Source organism: Bidens hawaiensis, unplaced genomic scaffold, assembly GCF_021521415.1.
Source record: "Bidens hawaiensis isolate Kalapana, Puna unplaced genomic scaffold, B.hawaiensis_p1.1 tig00024226_1, whole genome shotgun sequence".
Classification (NCBI taxonomy): domain Eukaryota; kingdom Viridiplantae; phylum Streptophyta; class Magnoliopsida; order Asterales; family Asteraceae; genus Bidens; species Bidens hawaiensis.
In genome coordinates, this window is record NW_027493805.1 from 75,192 (window position 1) to 89,451 (window position 14,260).

The 14,260-nt window shown below is 39.1% G+C and overlaps 2 protein-coding genes across 2 annotated transcripts; both read right to left on the reverse strand.

The window, feature by feature from the left end:
* Window positions 1–530: 530 nt before the first annotated feature.
* On the reverse strand, window positions 531–3,092 carry LOC143568764 (uncharacterized). Its single transcript, XM_077054830.1, has 4 exons — window positions 3,026–3,092; window positions 2,002–2,075; window positions 1,509–1,934; window positions 531–632 (listed from the first exon to the last, which is right to left on the reverse strand). The coding sequence occupies exons 1-4, from the start codon at window positions 3,090–3,092 to the stop codon at window positions 531–533; spliced, it is 669 nt and encodes a 222-aa protein (XP_076910945.1).
* A 10,228-nt stretch (window positions 3,093–13,320) lies between these two features.
* Window positions 13,321–13,743, reverse strand: LOC143568765 (glutathione S-transferase T3-like). The gene has a single exon (XM_077054831.1). It carries the CDS (start codon window positions 13,741–13,743, stop codon window positions 13,321–13,323), a length of 423 nt encoding a protein of 140 aa, XP_076910946.1.
* Between the last annotated feature and the right edge of the window lie 517 nt (window positions 13,744–14,260).

The following is a 14,260-nucleotide window of genomic DNA, read 5'->3' on the forward strand; positions in this document are numbered from 1 at the left end:
GAGCATGAGCATGAGCATGAGCATGAGCATGAGCATGAGCATGAGCATGAGCATGAGCATGAGCATGAGCATGAGCAATAAGTCAATCAGTGGTCATGCTAGCTTCTCCATCAAAATTTACATAATGCACGGATTTTTTTTGTTATTAAAATCTTTTAATTTATTCTTTTTTAAATTATAACATTAGTTTTCTTTATAGGTTTTTAATATGGCAAACTCTACAGGCACACCATCTATACCTATTAACTAGGCATATTTACACACCATTCAGTATATGTTTCGTATGCTTAGCATACGACCAGTATGCTGTAATACTTTTCAGACGTAATACGCTTCGTATGTAATGTTATACGGTTCATATGACTTTTGTATAAACAATACGAATAATATGAAAAGCATACGATTCATATGAACAACTTTTAAGTAAAATTAATAAACGCTTCATATAAAAAGGATACATTTCGTATAGCTTAAATACGAATCATCTAAAATGTATACAATTCGTATTTGAATGTGTAACAAAATAAGTTTTACTTGTAACAACCGTCTAAAACAAAGGCGTAAGCTTTGTCTCCGACAATAGTGATTGCATGTGAGCTTCTTGCACCAGGACCAGATCCTTTTTGGTTCAACTGCAAATAATAATATTTTGCAGTTAGTAAATATGGTTTATTTGGTAAAATCTGAAATCATGAACCAGTGATCAACTATTGATATAACTAACATCTAAAGATGAATAAACCGGACAATAATTATGGTTTAAATGAATTTGATAATGATTTAGCTTGAATTCAAGAACACTAGAACACTAATTCCACAAATCCCTTTAAATAATTACTTTTATGTCAATGAATTTTGCAGCCTGCTTCTACTGGAGAACAAAGTGTAACCTAACTAGGGCTGTAAATGAACCAAATGTTTGACGAAATGTTTGGCGGGCCGTTCGATGATGTCTGCTCGTTTAATATATGACGAACATGAGCAAGGAATTTCGTTCCATTAACTAAATGAATGAACACGAACATAGGCCATGTTCATTCAATTGTGAAGACTTTGGGTCGGTTTTGGGTTTGACCTAAAAAAGACGAAACCATGAACATTTCTAAGTACTAAACTCACATAGTTGTATAACAAATACATAAAAATATAAACATTAACATTCATCAAACCCCAACATAGTTTGAAAAGGAAATTACTACTACATCCATCCAAATTACTAGAATCCAAACATACAAAAAAAAAAAGATAACGTTTATGTGCGTCAACTTTAAAAGATAAACCATAATAGCTAAATTGGGCATTTATCATACTAGGCATCATCATAAACCATGATCCCCATCACTACCATCACCAAAACTATCTTCATAACCAAAATCATCATCATCATCAACACCACTAGCATCATCATCACCTACATTAGCCAGGAGTGTGAAAAGAACCTCCATCGGAGACTTATTCCGTGGAGGGATACTCGTTGCCTTTGTTGTTCGTTGTATACATTTTTTTACCGTAGACACACAACAAGGGTCCTGCTTTCTTATTATTGATATAATGTTTTGGGGATCCACGTTCTGGTTTGTCAGATCCTTAACCAAAACTTTTTGCGCAGAGTTCAACCTCTTTGCAAATTCATGACCTTCCATATATACTGCAGGCGGATGATTATGTGTACCACACACAACTTTTAGTTTCCAACCATCTTCCTCTTTGTGGTACTTTGCAATCAACTGAAATGGACAGTTGATTTTCTTGGTACCACCAACGTGTCTGACAGTTGCCTTCCCCTTGTATACACCACCACGATCACATCTAAGAAACACTTTGTTCTTGTCGCTAGCAACATTTGTCTTAGACCTTTGGGTCACTATCAGATAGCCATTGTTAAGTCCGGTTTTATACGCCCATTGCTTCAACTCATCGAAACACATAAACACCTAAAATAAGATTCATTTTTGTTAATAACAGGATAACGTAATACAAACATGAATAGAAAACCTGTACCTGTTCGGTTGCGAAAAAATGACCAGATTCCACAAAAACGGTGGCGAAAGATTCATCAGATTCCACAAAACTTTCTTCAAAATTATGAATTTCATCAATGAAATTTATCAATGTGATTGGAAAAATAAATTTAGGTTGGTAATATTTTTAACAACATTTGGAAGGGATGAAGGGGGGAGAAAGAAGTGAGTAAAATATACACAGACTTCATTGTTAGATTTATCTCGTTCAAAGAAGTAAGTGGGTAAAAAACGCTATGAGATCACACAATTTAGATGGTTGAGAGATTTTTTTTATACCTAATATTCGTCTTACAATATGGTCAAAGAATCAATTACACATAAATATATGTGAGAGATTGATGGATTAAAGATTCTTTTTATACCTAACACGTTTCACGCTTCATGCAAAAGTAATTGTACAATTTTAAAGATTCTCCGTCATACGTTTCGTATTATTTCCTATACAGTTTGTATAGATTACTTTTCATGATTTTTCAAACACCTACATGCATACGATTTGTATTCTTTCTTATACGGTTTATATGTTTATGTTAGATTTACATGCTTCGTATGAAATCTTATACGTCTCGTCTTCCATATAATACGAACTGTATACAAAAGAATATGGCTTGTATTGTTTCAATAGCATATGACTCGTATGGTTTTCCATATGATCGTATGGCTTCCTTGATTTGACTAACTTAAGTTAATATTCTATATGTTGCGTATGTCAGCATACGTTGCGTATTAGGCCTATGATTAGATGGGAGAATGGTGTGTAAATTGCTCAAATGGTGTATCTCTAGCAGACCCCTTTAATATATATATTGTTGTATTAAGTTTTCATGTACTAGTTTTTAGCAATTAACTCTGTGCATAAAACTGGAATTTTGGTTAAACCGGATTGATTTTAAAACTCTAATCAAGTCAAGCGAAGTCAAAACTGGTTTAGCCCAAACCGAATCAGTACAAAACCAATTTTACAAGTGGAGAAGTTCATATTGGTTTAAAACCGAACATACTTAAATGTCTGTCTCTAATTGAGTTGTATGTAATATAATACTCCCTCCGCCTCATTAAAAGTGTCATGGTTTGAAAAACATAAAGTTCAAGAGAGGTTGAATGATTTTTTTTTGTTTACCAAATGACAATAATGCCTTTAAAAATTGGGTCCATCAATATTGTTTAGTTGTATGTGTTTAAGGGTAAACTTGAAAATTGACTAATAAATTTTGAATATGAACATTTGTAATTGAACAAATAATAAAAAAGATATACACATTTTTAATGGGACGGAAGCTAATATTTTTTAAAAAAAGAAAAAACAATAGAGTACTATGATAAGGCTGAGGGGTGTGGGGGGCTCTAACGGGGGCGCGAGTGGGGGCTCCAGCCAATAATATTGTGACGTGTGGCAGAGAGAGAAACTGGATAAGATGGGTGTTGGAGCCCCCGCTGGAGCCCCTGGCCCTGGTGTGGAGGGGCGCGAGCAGGGGCTCCAGCGGATTTTTTTTTTATTTTTTTATAAATATATTCAAAAAACGTATTATTAAAAAAAACTCATAAATTATTAAAAAAAACACACATTAAAAAAAACATTAATATCTAAAAATAAAATAAAAATTAAAGTACTAAAAAAACATTATTCTTATTCTTTGGCTTGGTCTTCTTCGATCAACCTCTTTCGGATACGTTCCTTTTGCTTTTCCATCAGCATTTGATCGACCGGATTTAGGTTACTGAAGTCTCTTGTAAGGAAGTCCAAATCTCTCATTCGACTTTTTTCCTTTTTGTCATTAGAGACCACCTCCATGGTTTTGTTGAATTTATTGAGGGATTCAACAAGATCGACGATGTTTACGGCTCCCCCCTCAGCCGGTTTTTTCCCCTTGGCGTCCCGTCCCAATGGCCGCCTCCTCGGCGGTGAAGACGTTTCCTCCCCCGCAATGTTTAGGTCGAATCCAACGCGGCAATCCGACGCGGCAGAAGTGCTATACGCTCCAGACGAACTAGTTTTAGTCCGTTTCGGCCCTACTTCCGCATCATGGTCCGGCGCCACCAGCTCAACCCACTTGGAACACCTTTTCAACCTCTCCCACAACTTTACATCGTCCCACGTCTTCACCGTCCCATACCTCCGCAAACACTCCTGCTTCCACTCTTCGACAGTGAAATTGTAAACCGCCAAATCATCACTGCCACTTGGTCTCATACGACCGGCGTTCCTGTTGAAAAGATTAGTAAACAAGCCGACAAATTTTCTGATTTCGGACCACCGACCCGAAATCATATCGGCGTTCCGCTCTGTACTCCCAACGAGCGAATAGAACGTCTCCCTAACCTTTGTCCAAAAGACCTTGCTCTTTTGGTAGTCGGCTGCAAAATGCATAAATAATTTGTAAGTCATTTAACTTTTTTATTTAACTTTTTTATTAAAAATCATTTTTAAAAACGTTAAAACAATTACCGCAACGCCGATCCTCAGAAATGACTATCCAAGCCCGACACAGGGCTTCCTTCTCATCCGATGACCACGGAGTGGTTTTCCGTTTCGTCCTCGGAGTCGAAGCCGAACCCGACCCGTCCGTTGCAACTTGTTTTTTCCGGTGGACGCGTCTTCTTTGTCCCGCAGCTTCACCGTGTGATTCTTGTGTCTCCGGAACAACAAAGTTAGGAGACGGTTGTATGTTGGATGGTTGAAAGCCGGATGATTGTTGCGGCTCCGAATAAAACATCGGTTGGTCCGGTGACGACCATAAATCGTCAAGATAATCTGAATCTAGGTTTGGGTACCAATTTCCAGCCATGTTTTTAAAAAAAGGTTTAGAAGATGGGTTGATTTTGGGTTTTTTTTGAAGTTGTGGTAATTATTTTATGTGATTTTGGGTGTGGTATGTGATATTGGGTGTGGTAAGGTTTATATAGAGGAAAAACTTTTTTTTTTTAATAAAATTAAAGAGCCTAACGGCTCTTTTCTTCATCCCAACGGCTCCTTCACGCATTCCCAAGCCACCTTTACGCCATTTTCCTCCCGCTACCGGCCTTGCGCCCGCCTTGGTTCCCGTGCTCGCGCCCCTCTCGCGCCCCTCTCGCGCCTCAGTGGTGTGGTGCTCGCGCATCCGCTCGCGCCCCCGCTGAAGCCCCGCACCCCTCAGCCTAAGTAGTACTTAGGCGCCTCGGTGGTGTGGTGCTCGCGCCCCGGGGCGCGAGCGGATGGGCTCTCGCGCCCCCGCTGAAGCCCCACACCCCTCAGCCTAAGTAGTACTTAGGCGCCTCGGTGGTGTGGTGCTCACGCCCCGGGGCGCGAGCGGATGGGCTCTCGCGCCCTCGCTGAAACCCCACACCCCTCAGCCTAAGTAGTACTTACATTCACCACATCCATATCAATTCATCTATTGATAATATAAGAATTATTTAAAGTGTGATACGACGCTTTCTAATAATTATGTTAGTCCATATTTATATATTTTATTCGAGTGGATGTTTTCCAACCACATAAAAAGATAATAATAAACTTATACTAAAATACAAGAAAAAGTAGACTAATGACAAGCGTGCATTCAAATTATATAAAACATTATAATACAAATTATAAATCATGAATAGACTTATATTTTGGAAAAATTACACGGACAGTTCACATAGAATACTTATCAGATTATGATTTTTGCCAGTTTTTCAGAACTTACATATTTAGTCCTAGCTAGTTGTTCACTCGTGTCATAAAAAAAATATTTAACATGTTGTCCAGAATGACCATCAACGCAAGAGGGAAGACCATCAACGACCAGCGGGTGCAGACCAGCGCATAAAGCCAATTTGTTAAACCGTCCTCCTATTTAACTGATTTATACAGCCCCACAGCTATATATTATACGCTAAATGTGTTAGAAGTTGTAGGGGTATGGTATTAAACCCGGTTTTACGACCCTAAATTTATTATGTTTTGGCTTATTTTATTATATGGACTAATACAATGTTATTGGGCTGAGGGGGTTTTGTGGAGGTAACCCTAACTGGGCTAGGCCCATTAGGGTATCATGATGGTGGCCATGAGGCTCTCTATATAAGGAGGTCTCCACCTTCTTATCAGAGGGTCATGCTCAATAAGAGCCACCACCTTTTTTTTTGTGTCTGTAAACAAGAGATCCTTGAGATTTCTTAGCAGTCACCTCCACACCCCCGAAAAGCCATTGCAGGTCGCAAGCAACCGGAGAAGAAGGTCAAGACGTGGTTCGTTCATCTCGAAAATCCGTGGAAACATCGTCATGGATCAGGTCAGATTCATTTCATGCTTCGACATTGGCGCCATCCGTGGGACGGCAACGAACTACCCTTCGATCTCCCTCTCGGTTGTCATATCTCTCCCAGGAAATACCCAGATCTGGAAGTTTACAGAAAAAGGCTTCAAGGCTTGTTCTATTAAAGCTCAAAAAGATCCATAGATCTAAAGGAGGCTTCCAGATCTGTGCAAAAAGAAACTGCCTGATTCGAATGATCAGGTCTCCGGATCTGTGATGGTTTTAAATCTGCTCCGAGCTTCAGATCTATCTAGATCTGATTTACAGATCTAGATCTAGATTACAGACCTGGATTTTAGGTTTAAAATTGCAGATCTAATTCTTAAATTGCAGATCCAGAAATTACCAGACTTCCGCCGCCATGTACGCGCGCCCGCGGATTCTCACTCCGCAGCCATGCATGTACCACCGCGGAAACCACCATGTGGGTTTTGCGCAAGAGACCTCCGCCATGCACGCGCACTCGCGAGTCACCACTCCATCGCCGTGCATGCGCGCATCAGGCCTCGCGCCAAACTTAAAGGTTGGGAATCCTCATAATATCCCATATGGCTACGCGCCAAACTTAAAGGTTGGGAATCCTTATAATATCCCATATGGCCTCGCGCCAAACTTAAAGGTTGGGAATCCTCATAATATCCCATATGGCCTCGCGCCAAACTTAAAGGTTGGGAATCCTCATAATATCCCGTATGGCTACGCGCCAAACTTAAAGGTTGGGAATCCTCATAATATCCCGTATGGCTACGCGCCAAACTTAAAGGTTGGGAATCCTCATAATATCCCATATGGCGACGCGCCAAACTTAAAGGTTGGGAATCCTCATAATATCCCATATGGCTACACGCCATACTTAAAGGTTGGGAATCCTCATAATATCCCATATGGCTACACGCCATACTTTAAGGTTGGGAATCCTCATAATATCCCATATGGCTACGCGCCATACTTAAAGGTTGGGAATCCTCATAAACCCATACGGCTTCGCGCCGAATACAAGACCGAACGCGGCTCCGCTCCGTTCAACATGCACACCACCATGATGCTTGAGCGCAGTCGCATATCATACGCTCACGCATCACATATGCTCGCGCATATTACATATGCTTACGCACCACATGCTCACACATATCACAGTCTCCGCGCACGCGCACGCAACATCTGCGCATGGCGCATGACATATAAGTCTACGCGCACGCGCATGCAACATCTGCGCGTGGCGCGGGACATAAAGTCTACGCGCATGCGCACGCAACATCTGCGCATGGCGCATGACATATAAGTCTTCGCGCACGCGCATGCAACATCTGCGCGTGGCGCGGGACATAAAATCTACGCGCATGCGCACGCAACATCTGCGCATGGCGCATGACATAAAGTCTACGCGCACGCGCATGCAACATCTGCGCGTGGCGCATAACACAAGCCAGAGCCTATGCTCACGCGCATGCAACATCTGCGCGCGTCGCATGACGCACAGTCTACGCGCACGCGCAAGCTTCATTATTATTATAGCTCGTAAGCCGCAACTCGCGCAAGCTTTTATTATTCTTATAGCTCGTAAGTCGCCTCACGCGCAAGCTTCATTATTCTTATAGCTCGTAAGCCGCAACTCGCGCAAGCTTCATTATTCTTATAGCTCGTAAGCCGCAACTCGCGCAAGCTTCATTATTATTATAGCTCGTAAGCCGCAACTCGCGCAAGCTTCATTATTATTATAGCTCGTAAGTCGCCTCACGCGCAAGCTTCATTATTATTATAGCTTGTAAGCCGCAACACGCGCAAGCTTCATTATTCTTATAGCTCGTAAGTCGCCTCACGCGCAAGCTTTTATTATTCTTATAGCTCGTAAGTCGCCTCACGCGCAAGCTTCATTATTCTTATAGCTCGTAAGACGCAACTCGCGCAAGCTTCATTATTCTTATAACTCATAAGTCGCCTCGCGCGCAAGCTTTATTATTCTTATAACTCGTAAGTCGCCTCGCGCACAGTTTTTTATTATTCTTATAGATCCGTAAGTCGCCTCGCGCGCAGGCTTTATTATTCTCAGAGATCCGTAAGTCGCCTCGCGCGCAGGCTTTATTATTCTCATAACTCATAAGCTGCCTCGCGCGCAAGTTATGTTACATTATTATCGAGATGCGCGCTCCATCTTTTATCAGGCCTCGCGCCACTATGATGCGTGCTATATCTTATTTATGCCAGGGCACCATCATCATCACAAGGACCGCAACATGTCACCATCATGAAGAAAACCTCCCAAAACTCAGACAATAAAGACAAGGCCGAAGAAAAGGGAAAAAACCGCCTCATGGCCTAACACACCTCATAAAGTCCAGCGCTCCACCTAGACGCTTGCGGGCCCAGGAGCAACGCTGGACTTGGGGGGCTTGTAGGGGTATGGTATTAAACCCGGTTTTACGACCCTAAATTTATTATGTTTTGGCTTATTTTATTATATGGACTAATACAATGTTATTGGGCTGAGGGGGTTTTGTGGAGGTAACCCTAACTGGGCTAGGCCCATTAGGGTATCATGATGGTGGCCATGAGGCTCTCTATATAAGGAGGTCTCCACCTCCTTATTAGAGGATCATGCTCAATAAGAGCCACCACCATATTTTTGTGTCTGTAAACAAGAGATCCTTGAGATTTCTTAGCAGTCACCTCCACACCCCCGAAAAGCCATTGCAGGTCGCAAGCAACCGGAGAAGAAGGTCAAGACGTGGTTCGTTCATCTCGAAAATCCGTGGAAACATCGTCATGGATCAGGTCAGATTAATTTCATGCTTCGACAGAAGTCATTTGTATTATAGTATAAGAGATGAACCAAGTTTAGGAGTTTTCCAACACTGGCATGGAAATCTCCACCATCTTCAGTATTTTGATTGCTGGTTTCTTGTCAATCGAAAATAGAGAAAGCGCTTTTAAAAAATCACTTGTTTCTTTGTTTTTATAAGGAAATTTTGTGACGAATATCAACTACGAAAAGAAAAGAGCATTAATAATTTAGCCCAAAAAAACTGGTAGGTTTATAAGATAGAAGAGCAATGACTAGAGGACTGATGCAAGAGAATAAGCGATGGACTGATTGGAGAAGAAAGGTTTGTTTGGGGTTGAATCATGATGATGGAGACAACGAATATGCATTCGAGTACATAATAAAAGTCTTTTAAAAAAATTGACACCTTAAGGGTTATTACTGAGTAGCAATGTTTGAGAAAGGATTGTGCCTTCCAGAAGAAAAACATTCTCCATGAAAACAATTTTCGGTACTATGTAAATTTTTTGCTCTTGTGGTTTGTTAATAGATACAGGAAGATAAACGTCATTAGTCAGGTAGAGTGTTACAAAATCCTCTCATGAACCATGAGTTTTTTTTATAGCTTCTTGCTAGTAATCGGTTTTAATATTATTCAGTTGTTAAAAATAGTACTCACATTCATAGTCGCATTTAGCTTGATCAATAAGGCATGAGTATGCCATCTCTTCCCTCCAAAATTAATGAAGTACTCGGATTTTTTTGTTATTAAAGTTTTTATTTAAAAGCAGAAAAAATGTAACTTCATTGTCCTTTATGGTATATAGGTTTTCATGTGCTATTTTCAGCAACTGAGTTTAGAGGTTTACAAAGCCAGATTTGTTGGATCTAACCAGATAGGTTTTAAAATGGTTGGTATATAGTCAAAGAAAGTCAAAACTAGTCCGACCCTAAGCCAGAGTAGTTCGAAACTGATTTTTAAGTAAAAAATCCAGATGATTTGAAACCAAACCTATTAGGTTTTAATCGGTTTCTATATATATATCAATCAATCATACCCAGTTAAGTCCCACCAACAGCAAAGCTATAAGTAGGGTCTGGGGAGGGTGAGATGTAGGCACACCGTACCTCTATCCAACGAGATAAAGAGGTGGTTTCCAGAGAGACCCTTAACTCTGTAATAAATATGCATGATGCATTATAAAGTAAATGACATAAAATAATAATAGTACTAATAAAAACAATAATAGTAATAATAAAATAATAATAATACACATACTATAATAAAGTAAATAGAAGCCTTAAGGTGCTCATTTCTCCCTAAAAATCTTTAACTTTAATCCTACTTCTCAAAGAATTCCTATCTCCAACCATGACTATAGAAGGGGGGGGGGGGTAGAGGACGACCGAATATATATATATATATATATATATATATATATATATATATATATATGTATATTCTTAAATCAATTTCAAACTAATGGTTCAGATCGGATTGAACCAGTTTAACCCAAACCTGTTTCAAAGTCTGTTTTGGATTAGATCCAATGAAACCCAATCGACCCGGTTATAACTTGTTTCAGCATATATATTCTCGAACTAACTTTAACTCGTGGATCGGATTGAAAAGTGATTTCGTATCCTAAACCAATTTGAATTTACACCTCTAATTGAGTCGTATGTAATATGATACATTTTTTTTTTCTCAAACGATAGGCTATTATTGAACAAGTAGTTACTTTCATAAACGATAGGCTATCAATCAAAGTGTGATACCAACGTGTTGTTTTATTATAATTTATATGTTAGTCCTTATTTATATACCATGGTTTTCTAGTTCATATATCAATATGAACTACTGTGAGAATTTTGTACATACATATCTATAATCTAACCTACTAAAGAACATGTAAATGCAAAAGTTATTTACAATAATAGAGAATACTTAACTTTAAACATAACTTTATTAATTTTCAATTAAACTTGTGATAACAAAGCTTAAAAAATGTTAATTAATCTTTTGTTTTGAAAATGATCAAGATTTAAGATTATAAATCTTGTGAAATTATTTGTTTATTAAAGATGATTACATACCAAATACATGTCTATACACTTTATTAATTCTCTCAAGTCACAATGGTTATCAATCATACAAACAAACATATTGATCTTAAAGAATCCATCCAAGGAAGCAGGCATCAAAGAAATGCATTCATGAAGATTGAATGCCACAACATAAATTTATTGTAAAATTAGAGATAGCAAAATCAACCTTAAACAAAGATAAAACTTTTTTTACAATTATGAGCTTTTTATAAAATCATGACGCCTTCCAAGTTTTAGCTAAAGTTTTGTAAAATGATTTTAAAATATTTGAAGTTCAAATGAATAGTAGGTGAAACCTACATTACGAGGAAAGTCGATCTTCAAAGTATTTTATTATTGGGGACAACAAACAACATAAAAGAGTTTAAGCCAAAAATAAAAATGGAATGCATCATGCATACTTTACAAAATATAAAATGTCATATTACCATTTTGATGAAATATCTAAAGCTTGTGTGTAACAGTCAAAGAATACTTTTGAATATCTTAAGATATGGCCTAACTAAATGGATACAAGTTACAAAATTAGTGAACACAGTGCATAACATTCGCAACCCAAAAATCAAGTTTGATGCGGATTGGTCGTCCACATCTTCCTTGTTATGTGTTTGGTCTCTTGCTCAACTCACTTCTTCACCCCTTCTGATCATAATTTAATACACACATCTAAGTAATCTCTCTCTAACTTCCTTCATATTTAATATCATTGAAGAAGAGAGATCAAGATGATCAAGAGCAAAAAGAAGAGTTGTTCTACAACTAAACATAATCAATATTCTTGTGGTGTTGATAGGTTATCACTCTTTGTAACAATGATTAGTTTGTGAGGGGTTCACCTTTTTTTTTTTACGAACACACAGGTTCTGATATCCTTTGTTACGATCGGGCTCTTCACTTAGAACACACACAAAATGATTTTACTAAGTATTAAGATTGGTGAAAGTAATCTTAATACTCACACTCAAATGAATTGTTTTACAAATTACTTCAACTTTAAGCTCCAACTGAAAGCAATCTTAGTAATTTAATAAGTTTCCAAATAGACAAAACACTCTTACATGCATAATATAACCATTCCTAAGTGGGCTATTTATACATGGGGCTGAAGAGCTAACACACGCATATAGCAATCTCAATTCTCAAGATCACAAAACCGTTAATATTGAGCTCTAAAATCAATACAAACCATTGTTCTAGATGAGAAGTGCTGAAGTGCAAACACTAAGACTATACGCTATGGTGAGGGGCTTCGAAGCCCCTCCCCAGTGTCACGTCAGCGTCACGTGTGCACTGGGGGCTTCAAACCCCACCCCAAAGATGCCCCTCAATGGTGACGGGGCTTCGAAGCCCCTTAATTTTTGTTTTCTTTTTTATAAATTTAATAAAACTAACAAACTTAATATAACTTAATAATAAAATTTTAAGTAATGAAATGAAGGGACTACCTTCACATTCATAAGAGATTGACTTGTCTATGCCCTGCTCTGATGATGCGCTCCTTGTTCGCGGAGCTACATACCGGAAAAAGAAAAGGATCTCTCTATTACTTTGAGATACAAACTAAATTAAACTAAATAATAAAAATCAAACTTAATTAAACTAAAAAAAACATAAAAAAAAACATACAAATAGAAAAAAAAATACAACTAATTTTCCGCGTCCGAGTCCTCGTTTGCGTATTTTGCCATTATCCTTTCTTTCTTTTTCTCCAAAAACGCCCGCGTGGCCGAATCTAGATGCGAGAGATCCTTTGCGAGGAGCTTAAAGTCCTTCTCTCGTTGCCGTTCCGATTTAGCCTTCTTTCTTTCTTCATGCATGGCTTTGTATTCCGCATGCATCGCTTTTCTTTCTTCGTGTATTATCTTGAGTTCCTCTTTCGAGTGTTTTTTTTCCTCGCGAAACTCTTTAAGTGCAAGCTTCAAGTTGTCAAACCGCGCGCTCACGTCAGAACTCATCGAGGATGTCGTTCTAGACGAAGACCCCCACCTCTAGCCGCTGCCTTGGCCCTTTCTCTTCCTACCGGACGTGGCAACTCATCCGGTTCATCAAAAAGAAAATCGGGATCAATCTCGTTTAAGTTAAATTGAGAACGAGCATCCGACGTGGCTTGAGACGGCGATTGATCGGCCGAAGTAGACGTTGTGTTTTACCGTTTGGACGGTCGCGGTGAAGATGTCGGGATCGGATGCCACTTTGGTGAGCTCGTGCATTTCTTCCAAATTTCAAACATCGCCATGCCGAAGTGGTGACCATGAAGGCCCTTGTATTGTTTCATCATATCCTTAAGAAGGTCGGCGTCGTTCGTGCCGCTTTTTCTGTTGTTCTTAAGGCGAGTGTGAATTGTGGATAATTGGTTCATTTTTAAAATCATTGCCTTCCATTTGTTGGAGATGTAATCATCCCCACGGTAGCGACCTCGATCCATTATCTCAAAAAACTTATCACGTATTTTTGCCCAAAATATCGTGGTGCGTTTACCATCACCTAACACCGAGTCTTCGGATGAGTCGATCCACGCTTGCGCCAACGCTGCTTCCTCATCGTCATCCCACCTTTTCCTGTCGTACATTTCGGTTGGTGTTTGAACGGCACCAACCTTCTTTTTATGGCTTTGCTTGCAACGAACTAGGGGTTCGTCGCCTTGGGTTTCGGGAAACTGGGTTTCGACAACTTAGGTTTCGGGTGTTTGGGTTTGGGGTGTTTGGGTTTGGGGTGGCGGAGGCATAAACGACATTGGCATTCGATAAAACATATCGTTTGGAAATGATTGTACGTTTGGAGGCATTGCGGGTACATGCTGGTTGACAAAGTAAGGGTTGGTAGGGTTATTGTTGTTTGCGAGTAAACTAGCCCACCACCTTTGAGACGGATCCCACGGGTTTGGGTTGGTGTTCGGTTTTTGGTTAGGGTTTGAGCTCGAGCCGGTGAAATTTGAGAAAGGATTCATGGTAGAGAGTTGAGAGTTTTTTGTTATGAAATTTGATAGTAATTTGGTATTTGTTTGAGTATAAAATGATAAATTGAGTTAGTATTTATAAATAAAATAATTAGTTTTTTTTTTAAAAAAACTAGCCGTTCAAAATGAA